We start from the raw sequence: 20,004 nt of genomic DNA, 5'->3' as shown, positions 1-20,004 counted from the left end.
AAAGAAGCTGTTAGGGCAGCGAAGGAGGAAATTGTGATGCCCATGTGGAAGAAGGGTAAGTTCGTGACATGGGAATAGAACTTGAAAAGCAAATGATCTCCTGGAGCTCCTTCCAAGATCATCAGTTTGTCTATGCCAAAAGTTAAGGATGGTCTGGGAAACAGTGGGAGAAGTAGCCTAGCAAAAATTGCCTGGTACATTACACCTAGGACAGTAGGACAGTGGGAGTTGGTAAGGGTGGAGTATGTTCCTTCCTGGAGGAGAGTGGGGAGAGATTTTACAGTACAAAATGCTAACGGCTCATACTCTGAACAGAGGATTATAATATTTAGAGTAGACTTTCGCAGCTGCTCCTCAGGCCCTGGATTTCTCTGCTGTTCTCTGCATCTCGTTTGCAGGAGTCGCTAATGTGTACTAATGTGAGTGACTGACAGCTGCCTATCTGTGATCCTCCTAGATCTTGATTTTTTCCAAGGGAAAAAAAAATCCTAAAGCTTTTCATACAGGTCATGAATTTAAACTTTCTCAAGGACAAAGTAGTGTTAAAATTTACTTTACAGGAAGTTAAACAACAAAGCAAAGTAAGTGACAATAATCTCTCATCCTAGTTTTGCCCTTGTGGGCTCAGAGAAGCTAGTCCAAAGCAACGCCGCTTTCTGAGGATGTTACACTTGTTAAGAGAAATACACACACTTTCCTAGAGCTCCACTTCGTCCCTCAGCGATGCCAGGACTTCCTTGGCCTGTAGAAATCAGGGCACAGAGTTCATAAGCAGTAAACTATGTGAAATGTGAGGGGTGGTCCATTAAATGTCACAAAATCCCAGAAGTGTTTATTTAAAGGAAAAAAAAACAAACAAACAACAAACCCTGCCTGTAATTGCATGCAGTTCCATGAGACTTCACTTGTGGACATTAAACTCAATTTCCCCTTTCTTGGATTTTCTACATTATTAACTACATTCACTTTAATCTGATGAATAAGTGCTATCTACTTATAAATAAAATGAAACCAGGGAGACGGGGACTTCTGGCTGATGTGCTGCAGGCCAAAGGTTAAATTCCTCCCCTATCCGAAACCTAAGTACAGTCATCTTCCTGTGAGAATGAAATGACCAGGCAGTCTTGAGGTCACCAGCTCTACATAAAAGTAAATAAAGTCTCAAGAAGTAGTTGGATTTTGTTTCAGGTTCTGTGTTGAAATCCTCGTGGCGCTGGGGTAGTGAGCAGCATTGTATTACGGAGTTCAGACCTCGCTCTTTATTGATGTGACTGATAGATACTCAGAGTGAGGTAACTATAAGGGACTTGCTGAAAGGAAAAATTGTTGATATGAACACATCAGGCATTGTATGTGATGTTTGGTGAAACAAATCACCTCTTCGCATGTGAAGACCACCTCGAAATACATTCTGAAAATCTTTTTTGAAAGAAAAAAGAGCTGTTTTTCTTTTCTTTATTATTTAATATAAATCTCTTTAAAATTATGAGCCTGCCTTTAGCAGTAGTGCCACTTCTAACACCAGCAACAAGAAAACCCTACTGTGAGCATAAGCCTAGGGCAAAAGTCCTTGGCTTTTAGATCTCTTCCATGCAATACTATGGTTATAGCTGTCCTGATGGAGTGGTTATGAAGATGCCTTAACAGCACAGGCCCATTGGGTACAGGACATTTTCTGATCCCTATTCTTCCACCACTAGTGACACGTACATAGAAGCAAATACCACCCTCAGTGTCAGTTGTTTCAAACAGAACTTGAGTAAGCTGGTCTAGGACTTGCATAAAATAAGCATATTTTTACCTATTTTTCTAAGTACTCAGAGTATTTGACCAAGAGAACCTCAAGGCCAGATCCTCTGCAATGCACAACTGCCAGAATACCTGAGGAGTACTTTAACTAAAATGCATTCAGATTTTTCTCAGCGTTTTTGTGCTGCTATTTTTTTGCTTTCTGATAAATTCAGCTTTGCTGCCACCTTGTGTTAAATGTTTTCCTCCTCAGCATTTCTTTGTGAACTCTGTAAAAGCGTTTTGTATGGTGGAAAATGGTTTTCTTCAATCATTGAAGCTGAAATTTAAACAGTTTATAGTACATTCTCCTGAAGTGCCCTTTAAACTGGTCTTCAAAATTCAGGCATAAGCTGACATACTGAAACTTTCTCCCACTATTTCTTTTATTGTAATTTTGATGTGCTCCAACATTCTGGTCTGGCTGCAGTTTTGCTGAGTGCTCGTATTACTCCTGCAGTGCTTCTTTAGCTGAAAGGGGTGGCTTTAGCAGTAGGCTCCTACTCACAGGTTAAGTTATTCCACGTCCTTTTGACTGAAACAAGTCAGAGTAAGCACAGGAGTAGTTACACTGCTGTATCTGAAGGAGCTGTAGTTGGGGATGCTGAGTAACTGGATCTAGACTGTGGGCATGGGCTTTGCACAGCTGGAGCCAGAGCAGAGCCTTAGTTATAATTTACTTACTTATTTTGCACTTTATTCATAAAAAAGGAAGATTAGTTTTCTTTCTTTTCTTTTCTTTTATGTAATTCTTTCTAGAATTACATTATAAACCTTAAAATTATAGAACTCTTTCTAACCATTTACATAATTGGAGCTTTTTAAGATAAATTGTTGTATTTGGACCTTCCTCAGAACCACTTGAATAACCAGCAAGAGACTTTCAGGGCCAGGTCCTTAGCTGAGATAATGATTTCAGCTGAACAGATGATCATGTAAAGCTGAGACAGTTTACACAAGCTGTGGAGCCCTTCACTTGACTGTGTTGCCTTCATTGTTTGTTTTAGTGGTGGAATGTGGTTCAGGAATTCACACCCATTGTAGAGGCCCCACAAAAAGTGGCTTTTATTCCCAAGGATCTTCCCAATTTTTCAGGCTCCGTGACTGACTTACTGGGCAGCCATGGACTTTCACCACCTCTGCCTGAGGCCAGGGTTTCATCTGATCCTGCAATATCAGTAAAAACCAAGGGTGAAGTCCTTCTCCCAGCCATGCCTTCACACTTCTATTTGTGCCAGCACTGATGGTCTATTGACCTCGAACTGCTTAAGGTACTAGTGCAGGAAAACAGCAGGCTCCCCGAGCAGAGATGCTCACTGAAGGGCTCAGCGATGCCAGAGCTGGCACCAGGATGTGCAGGATGCTTGACAAAGCTGAATGGGGAAGGGGAGGAGGAACGGGAAGGGGAGAGCATGACTTCGGTCTGGTAGCAGCAAGTCATCATGTTAGCTCCTCTGCCCAGCATGCTGTGTCCTTGATCTCTCATCTGTCAAGCTGTGGAATTTTGCTCGTTAAAGAGTGTGGAATGTCTTGCGATGTTGGAATGGATGGGGTTCTAAAATTGCAAAATATTACTTTAGCTATTTCCCTGAAATATATGTGTTACCTTAGTACAGCAGTCTTTTAGTGAGCAATAGGAAAGAGGGAGGCAGAACAATTTAACTACATTTCTTCAAGTAGGGCTGAGCGTAAATTTAAAGAAAATATAAACACAGTAAAAGCTACATTTTTAAGCTGTTTCACTTACAATAATCTATGGTACTGGTAACAAAGAAAAGTGCATTAAATATGAATCATGGCATTTTTGTTGCCTGAGTCTAGGCTACTTCAATAGTCGATGGAGAGAGATAAATGTTTCCATTGGATCATTCATCCCATCCTGAGAGAGGTGTCTGAAAAAGGAAAAAGAATTATGCTCTTGAATACCTGTGTTTTTTTACTGAGTTAGGAGGCAGTCTGGACAAGCCAGTTACTTTGCCTAGATGATTACCTTTTCAATGGCTGTATTATACTAAGATAAATCTGTCCTGTTGTTATAGCTTTTGTTATTGTACATCCAAGTTAATATCTTTTTTTTTTGTGTGTTTTCTTTACTTGCTGTTTGGTAAGCTGTTATATATAAAAAGAAAACAGTCCATAATAAAAAAAATAAATGCTTGTTATTTAATAGCATGTAAGATGACTTATGACAATGTCAAAACATTATTTAAATTTAGAACAGAGTAAGTTAGAAGGCCTTTAATACTAATAGGTGGTAGGAATGCATTAATTCAACAGCTAAAATCTAGTTGCACTTTTTACTACTTAAATAATATTTTAAAGCAAACTTTTAAAAGAATTTTCAACTGGATATGTATAGACTTCAACAGTTCTGTTGGAGTCAGTCACAGACATACCAGATAGAGTTTGCATTTTGTTCAGAGCAGGAAGAAATAGTCTGGATTTCTTATGTTGTATTAAGCTGTCCAAAACATACTTTCAAGAGCCTCATTTGTGGAAAATAGGTCATAGCACAGCCCAAGCAATTACTATGAAGAAAGTGAAAAAATATTATGAAGAAAATAACCCTTAAACTCTGAAAGTATGAACTTGGAAAATGCACACCATCAAAGACTGCAGCTGAAATACTGGATAAAATGACTAGGACAGTGAATTAAATTATTATGGAAACAACAACTTCATGACACAAAAGCCTAACGCCTCTCTCTCTTAAGGTTTGACCATGGATTCCTTGCTCAGCAAAGCTTTGCTATTGCGAGTAATGAAAGGTTAGAGTGTTCCAGGAGCTAAGACACAGAATGTTTTTTGCTGATGATTTGCCGTATTTTGCTGCTGAAAACTAATAGAAAATCAACTGTCCTTAGTTTTTGCTTCCTAATATTCACCTGAATAGAAAAAGTGTGTAGTTGTTGCTAAGAACTACTTTTTTACTCTCTCAGGCAATACCTATTCCTTATAAGTTAGTGTATGTTCTGTTATCACTGTGTTATATAACATTAAAAGCGCATGTCAAAAATATATACTGCTTCTCAATTTTACCTTTTCAGCTCTTGGCCTTTCTTCAAGGATTATTTACATTTTACCATGAAGGATATGAACTGGCTCAGGAGTTTGCACCATACAAGCAGCAACTGCAGTTCAATTTGCAGAATGTAAGGATGATTTGTATTTACATTTTGTTTGCTAATTTAATTTCAGGATATTAAAGTAGAATCATAGCACTTTATTGGAACTCTAAATCTTGCAATGTTTTAGTAAGCTGAAATCAAATTAATATGTGAATAGGTAAAAGTTATTTTTTGTAAGGTTAATGTAATTAAGATTCCTGTCAACAAATAACTTCGGAAAAATTAATCTTCAGATAGTTAATTTGTGATTTCCAGGTCAAAATTTTGGAGGCAAGAACCAGAAAAGCAGGATAACAGTAAAGTTTTGATTAGAAAACACAGTAGTCCAGATAGGTTTAAACATGTATAAATGCTTTTTTGAGAGTGGGGCCTGTCTTCTAGAATAAGTGGATACCCCAAAAATGCTCCAACTGGTAAAGAATGATGCAGTTTGTTTCTTTAAAATCACAGATTGCCACAAAAAGCTTTTGCTGCTGTCTGCTAGCTTCCCACTCTATATAAAGCATACTTGGGAAGCCATTCTGTGGCTGTTCTCTGGAGCATCAAAGAACTGGTGGAGCCTTCCTCCACGGTGAGCACCTGTCAAGAGTGTTAAGCTCCACCAGAAGAAAGGATCTGTTATTTTTTAAAGAGTTACTCTCAATTGAGCAGATGGATCTTTTGCTGTAGATTGGTCTGAATTTGGTAGTAAGAGCCATACATGACTAACTGTGCCCAAAAATTCCATAGCTTTCATAAATAACAAAAATACATTTAAGCAACATACTTTTCCACTCATCATAACTGCTGTATACAAGTGTATATTTATTTCACTGTGTAACTCAGATGTTACACTTCCAAGGACATACAAGTAAGTAGATACAAAACATCTTTATGCCCGATTTGCATTAGAACCACTATCATTTGCTTTTAAGGCAAAAAGTGAAGTTCAACATGTTAATATTGGGCCAGCCCTACATTTTTCATGACAAGTAATGTCAAAGTACAGAACAAATTAAAAAAAAAAAAAAAAAAGTGAAGGAATTCTATCATTCCATCATTTGCTCCAAATGCTGTATCTTCGGGGTGATTCCATTTCTTTTCCATTTCATTCCTTCAAGAAAAGATACTAGCCCAACAGAAATTTTTGTAGCTCCACTAGAGTCAAAGAAGCTACAAGAATTTAGAAGATCTGACATCAGCTTTTTAGGGATAGTGTCTTGGCCACTGAACTTAGGGAATATGAAACAGGTCTGGGAGTACAAGAGCACCTTACTGTGCTCAACTGCTGTTCCCTGTGGGTTACTGGAAAATAAACCACTGACATTTTCCCTGTAGCATCTTGCTATTGGAGAGGGATATGTTGTCTCAAAGTTGGAAGATGGCATTGCCTTAGCACTGTTAATGTAGATCTGCATTCTTGGGAGTACTGCACTTTTCCAGGTTTTGCTGCAATTAAACATGTGTAGCACACCTCCATAGCTCTCTCCCCTTTTACGTTTGTTGTTCTTATATAGGTATAGATCCCATTTAAAAGGCTGCTTGGGGAAATAAGGGAAAACCCTCTAGATGATTAACCTTTTCCTTTTGGATCAAAATGCAAATGTTCTCTGTCTGTAGAGTATCTCAGGCCCTTGTCTTTTCAAATTATGTATTTGCTACTTTCAGTTTGCTGCTAAGACTCTTTCAGATAAAGGCACAAGGGGTCAGTGTTGTTGCACAGCACAGCTTCAGTGAAAGGGTGAAAAATGTGCTTCAGTCCAGAGATTTATTTACTTTAATATGGCAAGTTCTGAGAGGAGCATGAGCCCACAGCATAGACCAAAACTGGCATTTTAAGTCAGAATATGTTAGTATCTTCTATGCGCATATCTATAGAAACAGAATTATTAAAGGTTTTTTTCAATTTCAATGTTAATTAAGAAATAGTTAAACATAATCTCTTCTTAAATATTATATCAGTACAACCTGAAGTTGTAAATAGACTGCAGAGGTAGAGGAAGGTGTAAAGTTAGGCAGAAGGAACAATGTATTATGGTATTATTTTTTTATTATTATATCTGTACATCAAAGAAACCTATACATGAAGATATAGTGGGATACAGCACATCATTCACTGCTGTTACACAGAAGTTCGAATTCTGGCTCCAGATCTAGACCCACAGCTTCCTTTTGCCAGCTGGGCTGTCTGCTGGCTTGTCCCACAGAGCGTCACCGAACCTCAGATTGAAATGAAATAATTTATGTAGGGAAAGACAAGCTGAGGACAGTGTTCACGGAAAATTTTGTTTAGCCTGTCTGTTGTAGCTGTCAAAAGTACTCCTCTCTATTGCATTGTGTGTTAAGGACTTGGAGAATAGTTGATCTGAACTGCTGTTTCTATTCTTAAAATTGTCCTAGAGGTTAGAGCAGGAGCAGGAGCAGTAACAGCCGTAGGAGTAGCAGAGTAGAGGCAGACCAACAGCTCTTAACGGGTCACCTTGTCCTAACACGACCTGTTGCACTGTCACTGTTTCAGCTGGCCAGTGCCGTACTTGGTATGTCCATTTGGCTTTGTTTTCTATGATTTGATTTGAAGTCCTGGCTGCTTAAAAGTGGTAATTAAAAACTTAATAGACAGAGATAAGCTGAAAATGGGTACATTCCCCCCCTTGAATGGCATGTTGCTCTTGAAGGGTCTCAAAATGAGCTCTGTTAAGTTTGGTCTGAACTGATACTTCACCCTAAGGATATCATCTGAAAAGTTCAGAGAAGAATTTTACCTCCCTCTCTAATAATAATGTTTGTCTTCAAGAAGAAGATGTAATATGTGTATTATTATACTACTGTGTAACTCCATGAATGGCCCACAAAAAGGGGAAGGTATTCACCAGTGTATAAAGTCCTGAGAGTATCTTTCTGACTAGTCAGGATTCGAGTCCGTAAGATGACTTTGCAGAAACATTACAAAAATCTTTATTCTTTTCTATTACCTATAGGAACAAAGTGTTCAACATCTGGTATATTAGTAGCAACCTATCAAACCTTTTGCACCTCATAGTAATTCTCCTCTACTATACCGTGCTTGGTGTATGGAGGGGAACCCTGGTCTCACTGAATTCAACAGGAGAAAATGTCCATTTACATGCATACAGATATTAGCAAATAAGCAAATATGAATAACCCATCTTTGTACCTAATTGTTCGCTTGGTGATATGCCTGGCTACACACATGATATTTAGGACAGACACAGTACTTCCATGCTTTTGGCACAGTTCTGCCACTTGTGACCTGTTTCTCACCTAGTATATTTATGCTATACTTAACTGTGGTGTTTGCATAGTCCTATCAAAAAATGTTCATGACAGTGCCGGTAACCTGACTATTCTGAGTATCAGCAGCTGCGGTGTTACTGCAGATACGGATACGCAGAGAACATTTGTCTCTTCCACATGTGGAGAGACCACAGCTGTCTAGAGACATTAGCCTGACATTAATCCAAAGTAGTGTTTTCTGCACTGTGCTTGAAGTGGTTCAGTGGGACTTACTACTTCAGGTTTGGGGCTATGCTATCAGCAGCTTCTAGTTTAGCCTGGCTTCTGTCTGTGTATCCTAGAGTACACAAAGAGAAAGCCTGCATCTGTCTGCAAAATACCGTGTAAGCATACCTAAAGATATGAAATGACCTCCTTTCTGAGGTTAGTGACCTGCAGAAAGAGGAATGTTACTATTCTCAACTATGTTTCCTTTACAGTTGTGTGCTTAAGTTGAATTCTTTGTTACTATGTTATTCCTAGGTTTCGAGAAAAATTAAGACTATTATTCTTTATTGCTTTTCTTTTTCCTTTTTTGTCTCTGGCAAATGCTTCTGTTGGTCTCCAATACAGTCTCCTTGGCATTATTGGTAATTAGTTCTTCATTGTTGTTTTACTACATGCATGAGATAATGTGGTTTTTTGTTTGTTTCCTTTTCCGGGTATTAGACCCGGAATAACTTCGAAAGCACTAGGCAGGAGGTGGAGAGGCTCATGCAAAGAATGAAATCAGCCAACCAGGATTACAGACCACCAAGTCAATGGACAGTGGAAGGCTATCTCTATGTGCAGGAGAAACGTGAGTAAAATAGTGTATTGGTTTTGCTGGCAAGGTTTTGGTAGCGGGGGGGGTTACAGGGGTGGCTTCTGTAAGAAGTTGCTGGAAGTTTCCCCTGTGTTCGAGAGAGAGCCAATACCAGCCGGCTCTAAGATGGACCTGCCGCCGGCCAAGGCCGAGCCAATCAGCGATAGTGGTAACGCCTCTGTGATAACATTTTTAAGAAGGAAAAAAAAAAGTTGGGACAGGCAGATTCGGCAGCCGGAGAGAGGAGTGAGAACATGTAAGAGAAACAACTCTGCGGACACCAAGGTCAGTGAAGAAGGAGGGGGAGGAGATGCTCCAGGCGCCGGAGCAGAGATTCCCCTGCGGCCCGTGGTGAAGACCATGGTGAGGCAGGCTGTCCCCCTGCAGTCCATGGAGGTCCACGGTGGAGCAGATATCCACCTGTAGCCCGTGGAGGACCCCACGCCGGAGCAGGTGGGTTTCCCGAAGGAGGCTGTGACACCGTGGGAACCCTGCGCTGGAGCAGGTTCCTGGCAGGACCTGCGGATCTGTGGAGAGAGGAGCCCACGGAGCAGGTTTTCTGGCAGGACTTGTGACCCTGTGGGGGACCCACGCTGGAGCAGTCTGTGCCTGAAGGACTGCACACCGTGGAAAGGACCCATGCTGGAGCAGTTCGTGAAGAACTGCAGCCCGTGGGAAGGGCCCACGTTGGAGAAGTTCGTGGAGGACTGTCTCCCGTGGGTGGGACCCCACGTTGGAGCAGGGAAGAGTGTGATGAGTCCTCCCCCTGAGGAGGATGAAGCGGCAGAAAACAACGTGTGATGAACTGACCGTAAACCCCATCCCCGTCCCCCTGTGCCGCTGGGGGGGGGTTGGTAAAGAAGCCGGGAGTGAAGTTGTGCCCGGGAAGAAGGGAGGGGTGGAGGGAAGGTGTTCTGAGATTCGGTTTTATTTCTCATTACCCTACTCTGGTTGATTTGTAATAAAGTGAGTTAATTTCCCTAAGTTGAGTCTGTTTTGCCCGTGACGGTAAGTGATGAGTGATATCTCTCCTGTCCTTATCTCGACCCACAAGCTCTTTGTTATATTTTCTCTCCCCTGTCCAGCTGAGGAGGGGGAGTGATAGAACGGCTTTGGTGGGCACCTGGCAATCAGCCAGGGTCAACCCATCACAAATAGATGTACCTTTTTATTCGATTTGAAAGGCACAGCAACAAATGCAAGGATAAGAAAATGGTTTAGTTAGCAGGACAGCAAAACAGCTCTGTGTTTGAATGTCTGCAGACTTCTGCTATGGTTGCTTTCCAAATGATTGAGAGGTTCAAAAGAAAAATAAGCGTTTGACTTTTCAAAAAGCAGTTAGAGTAGCTATGGTCAGATGGAATCATGATCAAAACACTTACAAGCAACTCAAGTCCTGCCCCCGGGTCCTTTTGGGTAGGTCCTTGCTATTGGCCACCCCAGTGGCTGACTGGTAGCAAACTCTGCTCTGGCTGGCTGCCCTACGCCTTGCTGCAGAAGCTGCAAGCTCCCAGCACTCTGCTTTGGCTCTACCTGCCAAACCCTGCTGTCTCCTGTACTTTCTCTGCCTGAACAGGGCCCATAGTTCACCCAGCAGGAGCAACTTCCACCTTGTTACCAGGGATCTCCACCGACCCAGCCACCTTAAGAGTAAATGAACATGCACATAATGGAAAACAAAAGTGTAAGAAGAGGAAAAATCATCTAAATACAGTCTGTCAGCTTCAAAATACCTGCAAATCTATACATATGTTTTATTCACTTCATGAGACATGAGAATGAAGTGATGAACTAAATGAAGAAATAGATCTAAAGTTGTTGTAAGTGTCTGAAACTACTTGGAAGAACCTAGCAATACATCATGTTACGAATGAAAACGGAACCAGGAAATAGGTGAAAAGTCAAATGAGAGAATTCAAAACTATACATCACCTGAAGTATCAGCTGCCACTGGTTTACATTCTAACCAGTATAGAAAACCAAGCCAAAATAGCTGTGTTAGGCAGGATCACGCAAAACCCTCAGTAAAATAGTTTTCGTTGCATGGGTTACCCAGATTTATAGATTTATTTATTCATTTTTCCATTTGCTGTGGAATCAGCCTGACACTAGAAAAGTATATAGCAGTGTTTTGAGATAGTGTGTACATGCTCGTACAAGTTTGAAGTTTGTGCAAAAATTATTAAATACAACTTTGTACTTGATTTCTCAATATAAAAATAAATAGAAGGCATCTGGATATAGAATTCCCATGTCAGACTTGACCTGACTTGACCTCAGTTTTGAGGAGATCTTCTTCACTGCTCCCCTTTTAGATGATACCTGAAGAGACTACATGGAGTTACAGATAATTGATTTTCCAAATAACATCATTAAATTAATCTTTATTCCATATGTGAGCTAAAAGAAGGAAAACTCGGTGCTTATCATAGTTAACCTCAATCACTTTTACTGTCAGTAGCACTGAAAGTTTTAAGAAGACCCTCTATGTTTTAATTGAGTAATTAATGATAAAAGAGACCTGTGTTAAGTGGAAATTACACTGAGCCCTGCTAATGGGGGAGGGAGAAAAGGAGTGAAGCATTGGGCACATGCTGTGCTTCATTAAATAGTGAGAGGCCAACTTGACATCCTCTTACTGAAAAGAAATTTGTTCATTAGTTTATTCTGGAGTAAGAGTAACCAGGTCTGTAATCTCTGTGCCAGTGGCTGTATATTTCCTTGTCATGCAGGTTTACTTTCCTACAACCATCTTCCCATAGGCTTTTGTCAAATTATGTGCAACTGGGTTAAATGTTTACTATTCTTGAGAGTAAATCCTGTATATATTTATTACTGATATGCATGGTGGTAAATATGTTTTGGTCGTGGCGGGGGGGGGGGGGTGTTAAATGGCAGTAGACCATAAATTGTTTTCATTCAGAAGGACGGTCATGAGTAACAGACTCAAAGTTGCAATGTAGGTGTCTGGCTACAATTTTTTAATGAGAAACGGGTGACTTCTAAACTCCTCTAAAACTGCTTTGAGAGTGCTCATCTGTATACATGCTAAAAGAGTTAATGAAACACCATCAGAGGAGAAATTGATTTAGAATAATTATAGATTTTGTTTTGCTAAGTAAAAACAAGTTAAAATATAGGAACAGAACAGCTAACCTCCGAGGGTGGGTAACCAGTTGACTTTTCAATTCATGACGTTGCTTTCCTGCAAAATGCAAGCAATGGGAGAACTTCTTCCGAATCGGCATAACAGACCGTGTAAATTTCCACATCTACAGTTCTGGATTGCCAGACATCCGACTGACATGACTGATGCAATCTCTTGTATATATACCACCTTTGTGGAAGGCTACATTTAGAAGGCAAAGCCATTGTATCTATAGCAAAACTACTAGGTTTCTTTTTAACACCTTCCATTTTTATTTAACTGTTTACATTTAAAAAAACAAACCAAACACAAACCCCTTAAAATACTTCTTTTTTTTTAACTCAGAGCTCTTTCATTCTAAAAAGAATTAAAAGGTCCAGGTATACTGTACTTTGAAAAAATCAGTATCACATTTTTCCCATGAGTAACTGCCATTGAAATGAATTGGAAAATCACATGTGGGTTGAAAGTATCATCTAGTCATTTCCTATTCTGAATTTACAGAGTAGTTACAATATTGCATTATATCTGTATATATAGATAGATAGATGTATTTGGCACCTACATTTGTGATGGCTCTGCAGAGAAAAGCCATGTTTGAATGCCAGACTCTGAAGCATAATGCTGTCCAAGAGGTCTTCTTGGTACCTCTTCACACAGCCATTGGTCTCTGCAGCTGAGTACCCAGAAGCTGTGTCAATGCTAGTAAAATAAATGGGGCTCTACTCTGCCACTGAGACAAGCTTGCACAGAATATCCCACCCTCTGTGCTAAATTTCCTATCCTCAAAAATTAAAAAGTTTTTTCCAAGTTACCTATTGACTATGTGTTACCTAGTCATTGTGAATGCTGCCAGCACTGCTTATTAACCAGTGCAGTTATAGCTATAATGTTCTGGCCCAAGGGGGAGCAGTCACACTGCAAAAAACCTGAATTATCCTGTCCTCTGCAGTGCACCACCCATCTTAGCTGTACTTCTAGGATGTGGAGAGAATCAGGGAAATGGTGGGAGGATTTACTCCATGCTCTCACAGCAAAGAACACATTGTAAATACCTGTATCTAAGCCAGGTTAGCAGATGAAGTTTAAAATACCACTGAGCTTAAGCTCAAGAGGGTTTTGTGTTTAGATTCACTAAACGTTCACAGCAATGCCTGAGCAAAGCTCTGGGTAATCCAGGAGTGAAAACATCTTCTGCATCAGAGATCCTATACTTTGCAGTAGGATTAAGGAGTAGTGCGGTGTGACCTCTCCGGGATAGAGCATACATCCACTTACTTGGGGATTGCTGTAGATTTCATGTATGGCTATCTAAATAGAAGGCTAGTGAATCCCTAAGTATATTATACTTTGGTATTGTGAGTGTGTGCAATTGTCAGTTTGTGGACACAGTCAGTTGTGTGCCACTGTTACAGCTACCTCTTCCCCAGCAGGACCCATTCCAAGGCATAAAAGTCCAATGTTTCTTGCTGGAGGTGCCAGCCAGCATTTTATCCCCCGTCTCTACACCACTACTGTTTTAGAGTGCACTGTTCCTTTCCTTTCATGTAGTGAAATCACCCGTCAGTGTTCAACTACGTAAGATTAAATCTATCTCTGAGCCTATGCCATTTTACCTACTCCCTTAAGGTAGCAGATAGAAGAATAGCCTTTCTATGATACTACCAAAAGCATTTGTCACCTGTGACAAGAACTCTGAAAGTAAAGGGAAATGCACTCTGACTTCATGACTTTGTCCAATTTTCTGGATCTAATACCAGACTTCAAGGTTTCCCTTAGAGAAAGGATGTAATACTGAATCCTTGTGCTTCACTTGGATTGATAAAATCTTCACCTGTATTTCCTAGGCAGAAAAATCCTCCGGATCTTGCCTGTCTCCTGCCTGTTTACCCTAGTAAAATGCTGTTACCCATCCAGCTGCCAAAGAAAATCAGTCTGCTGGAACTTTGTTGGGCAACTTTATCAAGCTGCAATATTCGAAAATTATACCTGAACAACATGCTCAAATTAAAAAAATTAGGAGAGTTTTTGATTTTGTAGGCCACCTGTGGATGCTGTTTTGTTTCATTTCTCTGCTCTATCTAACTCCAACTAAAATAGTGATAAAAAGTGAAAATTATTATTTTTAATACTATCTCTCTTTAATCTAGGACCGCTTGGATTTACATGGGTAAAACATTACTGCACTTACGATAAAGGAACAAAAACATTTACAATGAGTATAGCTGAAACAAAATCTGGTGGAAAAGTGGTGAGTTGCACATACATGAATGCATATGTGAACTGTATATTCCATCTTTTATATTAAGCATTCAGAAACTGTTAAAAAAATGTGGTAAACAAAGCATAAGGCTGTTCTCATACATGAAGCAGTGCATGTCTTACGTAGCATAGATAAATATTTAAATAAAAATATTTCTTTTAAAACGTATATAAACCACATATTTAATACCTTCTCTAATGTGGTGGTTCCAAATTCACAGGAAATCAATCACATTTGCACAGAATCATAGAATGGATGAGGTTTGCAAGGGAACTCTGTAGATCTTCTAGTTTAATCTCAACACAGGGTCAACTAGAGCAGGTTAGCGAGGCCTGTGTCCAGTCAGGTTTTAGATATCACCAAGGGTGGAGACCCCACAACTTCTGGGCAACCCGTTTCAGTGCTTGACCACCGTAAAAAAGCTTTTTTTTAAGTTCAGATGGAATTACCTGTATTTCAGTTTGTGCCCACTGCCTCTTGCCCTTTCACTGGGCACCGCTGAGAAGACTCTGACTCATCTTCTTTACTGCTTTGCATCAAGTGTCTATAGATAAATCACTGATATGATCCCCCTTCTCCAGACTGAACAGTCCCAGCTCTCTCAACCTCTCCTCATATGACAGATACTTCAAGTCCTTAATCACCTTGGTAGCCCTTAGCTGGACTTGCTGTAGTACATCACTGTCTTGTACTGGGGAGCCCAATACTGGACACAGCACTCCAGATGTGTCTCACCACGGCTGAACAGAGAGGGTGAGGATCATGTCCCTTGACCTGCTGGCAATGCCTTGCCTGATGGCAGCCCAGCAGGCTTGTTGGCTGCCTTTGCTGCAAGAGCACATTGCTGGCCCATGGTCAATTTGTTGCCCACCAGGACCTGCAGGTCCTTTTCTGCCAAGCTGCTTTCCACCCTGTCAGGTCCATCTTCTTCTGGTGTCTGGGGCTATTCCTATTCGTACTAAACAGTGCTGGCCTCAGTATGATTCCTTGGGGATACCACTAGTGACCGGCTGCAGCTGGACTTCCACTGTGAGCTCAGCAGTTCAGCCAGTTTTCAGTCCACCTCACCATCTATTTATCTATCCTGTACTTCACCAGTTTGTCTATGAGGATGTAGTAGGAAACATCCTACTGTAGTAGGATGTAGTGTTGAAAGCCTGGCTAAAGTTGAGATAAACAATATTCTTTGTTCTTCCATCATCCACTGAGCCATCCATCACATTGTAGAGGGCTATCAAGTTGATCCTGCATGATTTCCCCTTCATTAAATCCATGCTGCCTACTTCCAGTCACCTTTCTATCCTTAATATGTTTGGAAATGCTTTCCAGGATTATTCAGTTCATCACCTTCCCAGGGACCAAGGTGATGCAGACTAGCTGGTAGTTCCCCACAGGACAAAACGAAATGGCTTCATTTTGCACCAGGGGAGGTTTAGATTGGATATTGGGAAAAATTTCTTCACCAAAAGGGTTGTCAAGCATTGGAGCAGGCTGCCCTGGGAAGTGGTGGAGTCACCGTCCCTGGAGGTATTTAAAAGACATGTAGATGTGGCACTTAGGAACACGGTTTAGTGGTGGACTTGGCAGCGTTACGTTTGCTGCTGGACTCAATCCCAAAGGTCTTTCTCAACCTGAATGATTCTATGATTCTATATCTTTTTCCTTTCTCTTCTTGAAGGCAGGAGCGACATTTGCTTTCTCCCATTCCTTAGAAACTCCCCTGTGATTGCATCAGCCTTTCCAACATCATAGAGTTTGGCCTCACGATGGTGGCCAGAACTAGGAGTTAGTCAGCTTTATTCTTTAGAAATCTTTTTATCTACATGTGAGACTTGACAGTTATATGATAGTCATTCTAACATGTAACATATAATCATGTTATATATGCAGATGTTTGTAAACTTTTGAATTTAGGGAGTTTTCTGAAATATAATGATTAAATAACAAATATGTGACAGAAAGCTATTAACTGTAATCTTACTTTATATACAGAGAAATTATTGTATATGTTCCTAAATAATTTTAATCCCTATCTTAAGACATGTTCTTTGGACTGTTCATACAGTTAAATTTAAGATGTCGAGCCAAGGTATATCAGCATATTGCCTGTGCTAATTTTGTTTTGTTTTGTTTTATAGAATGGCCTTGTCACAAGCTCACCAGAAATATTCAAGCTAAAATCTTGCATAAGGAGAAAGACAGATTCAATTGACAAACGTTTCTGTTTCGATATTGAAGTATTTGAGAGGTTTGAATTTTTTTCATTGTGTTAACAAATTGGAAATAATTAAAAATAGAAGCACTTGCAACCAATATATTTCTTAATATGCTTGTATCCAGACAAACTATGCTTTCAAGACTTAGTACTTACTTGTTCACACCTATTTTTCGAACAAAATTCACTACATTGCATATGTGTTGTCTTAACTACATTATGTTTGCATACAGATAGAAGATGGATTCTTACAGAACCTGAAGCACAACTGACTACCCTCTTTTAGGAACAAATCATAAATATTTTTTAAAATACTTATTAATAAGCACATTCTGTACCAATCTCTATTTCCTTCAGAAATGTATGATAGCACGTCATTTTTCTTTTTTGAAAATTACTTCTACAATTATTTTTTTTTCACTTATTCATGGATATTATAATTATATAAGATAGATGAAAACAGCTTTTCTGTATTTGAAGTGTACGTACACAGTATTTTGTAAAAGTTTTTTATTTAAGCTTCAGAATAAAAAGAAATATTGAATTAATTTTTCCCTTAAAATATGATAGACTGACTTTTGTAGTCGTTCTTTTAAGAAATATTTTATAACTGTTACTGTCATTTTAAATTCCTTTCAAAACTGCTGTATTTACATTATAATTTTGAGGCTACTTTGGTACTTTCAAATATAAGACATTATTTTTGTCAAATAGACTTCTGAGTGAGTTCAAGTTTAAGAAATAGAAATTTGATATGAACAAATGTTGACACTAATTGGTCTCTTGAAAGCTCCTAAGCTTGAATTGACAGGTTGAGTTTGAAATTGGTAGTTGTTTCTAAGTAGAATTGCATTTATTAGACACATCCGTGGCAGTACCATTGTAATATATTCACAAGTGAGTGTTGTCCCTTTTCTCCCCCTTAGTCTACTAGAATGTCCACAGTTCAACAAAATTGCACAGAACAATTAGTTCCATCTGCAGTTCTTCAAGATCTCATCAAAGAGAGAGTTATAGGCACTTTCTACATACCATTTATTCCTTTTGGGCATTTTGGTTGATTACAAATGTGCATGGCCTATAAGTTAAAGACATTCTGGAAACTTGGACAGAAGATTGAAAGGGGAGTGAAATACAAAGTTACTTGGTCATTGTTGTAACAATCTAACTTTCACAGGGTGATAAAAAGTTCACTTTTCCAATTGATTTGGTATTCAGCAGGGAAGTAGTGAATTTTCATACAAGTCAGCAGAGGAGATAAATAAACAACGAAATACCTAGAAATATTTGGTGGCAGTTCATATACAAGGGTAACATTAATTTTTTCTGAATGTCATGTTGGTAAAACTTGGGTTTCTCCTAAGAAGGAGAAAATGCAGTGGCTGTTACTGATGTCTGTAACGACTAAGAATGTAAGCAAGTTCATATAAATATAAACACAGTACTGGAATACTGAGGATTCAAAAAGACTGTGATAATGATTACATTTGAACTAAATTTAAATTCAAAATTTAATAATGTTTACTTGCAGTATAATGTTGGACATCACCTACAAAATACAGAAAAACTTTAAAAGTAATTGACACTAGTAAAAGATAAGTTTCCTTAGTAACGTGAGGGTGTGGGGTATGACTTTTCATCATGAAAGACCTCTTTTTAAAAATGTGCAGCTACACCAGTCTTCAAAATTTTGTTGTGAGATTTTATGGGTAACTTCTGTCTCCAAACACCTTATCCCACAGAGCTAATTCTCTCCTTGCATTGTTATATGCAACAGTGTATGAAATGTTATATAAAATATTATTTTATTAAAACATCGGAAAACCGTGCAGACTGATGAGCACATCTCATTTCATGAAAGCACCATGTTAACTGAAAGAAACCCTTGTGAAGAACTAATGGAGAACACACTGTGAGGCCTTCCAATTGACATAATTAATTTAAAATTTACTTAGGTGATTTTCACACCTCCATTCAGCTCAGACTTCTTGTAAAAACTATTCTAGAGGTTACACCTTCTTATTTGTACTGGAGCTGTATAAAAAGGTAACATCAAAAAGTGTGTTTCACCTTGAATGTAATTTTAATGTCTGAGAAATTACCAACTATTTCAGTAACTAGAGATGAGGTTAGTTCAAAAAGTATTGGAGTTGATTTAGGTTGGGGTTTTTTGGGTTGGTTTTTTTTTAGGAAACTAATATACAGGGATTATAGTCTTAGATATTTCAGTGTTAAAACGTGCTATACAATGACTGCAAACTTGGCCAACAGATTAAATCAGAAACTCAGAGCTAAAAGCACGTATCTCTAAGCCTGAAGTAAAATGGCACTCAGAAATTTCTGTTCTTTCTGTACATGCTGACCAAGGGACTATAAGTATAAATGGAATATTAAGCAGTAGTCACAATACAAAGAAGAAAAAAACAATCAGTTTCTGTTTCTAAAATGCTTTTGAGAGAAAAATTCCTAAATAAGAATCTGTGGGTAGGTTGCAAGATGGAATATTAAAATGGAAATAAACTTAGACTTTAAGAAAATAGAAAAACAATTATACATCTTAACCTGGATTAACTGTATCTTTTTACTCTTGTGATAGTAGATAGCAAACAAAATATTCCACTTGGCATCTTTATGTATAAAGGCAGGGCTTACTCCTCCTTGAATGGTTTGGTGTATGTGCGTGAACATTTTGATATTTTATATTGTCCAGTTGCTTTCTTGAATGCTTTTTAAATACAAGGTGACAGTGTAGGTCTTTTGGAGACGTGGGCAAGGGTGGTGGTTGTTTGGTTATGTATTTCTATGGTGGAAGATAAATACCTAGTAAAAACTGTAGTGTCCTTTATTTGTGAACCTACCATAGAAAAATCAGTTTTGGACAGTCTGCTGAAAGTTTTGAGCAGTTACGTGTTACACTGGTGTGGCAGCAGGACTTTTTAAATGGACTCTCATGGGCATTCTATGTTGGCAAATCAGTGAATTAATTGCAAAGCATTTCTTAAAGAACTCATTTGCCCATGATCACAAATAGAGACTAATTCTTTGTATTTACACATCTGTTCATATAATTATTCCAGGAACAAAGACAGAAATTGGTTCCCTCATCCCTTCACTGGTTCCCATGACTCTTTTTCTAAGCAATGTCAAAGCTTCATCAACAGAGAGGATTTGCCACTTTTTAAACTTCTTTCATAGTGGTTAAAGCACAGCCAGTAGAAAGAACTGATTTTTTGAGTCCTCTCAAATAAAAAAATCCTGCACCATGACAGTACTCAGCTCAATTGGCTTTACATCTTCAAACTTGAGATACTATCTCAAAGCACTCTTTTTAGGCAACCGTTTTAGGGCACATTTCTTTTGACTGACTTTGGATGTCTATTTTGG

The 20,004-nt window shown here is 39.0% G+C and overlaps 1 protein-coding gene across 2 annotated transcripts in view; it reads left to right on the top strand.

Moving 5' to 3' along the window:
- Window positions 1-20,004, top strand: part of ARHGAP42 (Rho GTPase activating protein 42) — a 166,816-nt gene that overhangs the window by 113,409 nt on the left and 33,403 nt on the right. For both annotated transcript variants that reach the window (XM_030042841.1, XM_041118534.1), the window contains 4 exons: window positions 4,836-4,940; window positions 8,859-8,988; window positions 14,293-14,393; window positions 16,544-16,653. In XM_030042841.1, the coding sequence (XP_029898701.1) occupies window positions 4,836-4,940; window positions 8,859-8,988; window positions 14,293-14,393; window positions 16,544-16,653 (446 nt within the window). The remainder of the gene's footprint in view (window positions 1-4,835; window positions 4,941-8,858; window positions 8,989-14,292; window positions 14,394-16,543; window positions 16,654-20,004) is intronic.

The sequence above is a fragment of the Aquila chrysaetos genome, chromosome 19 (genome assembly GCF_900496995.4).
Source record: "Aquila chrysaetos chrysaetos chromosome 19, bAquChr1.4, whole genome shotgun sequence".
Taxonomy (NCBI): domain Eukaryota; kingdom Metazoa; phylum Chordata; class Aves; order Accipitriformes; family Accipitridae; genus Aquila; species Aquila chrysaetos.
This window is presented reverse-complemented; position numbering and strand designations above follow the sequence as displayed.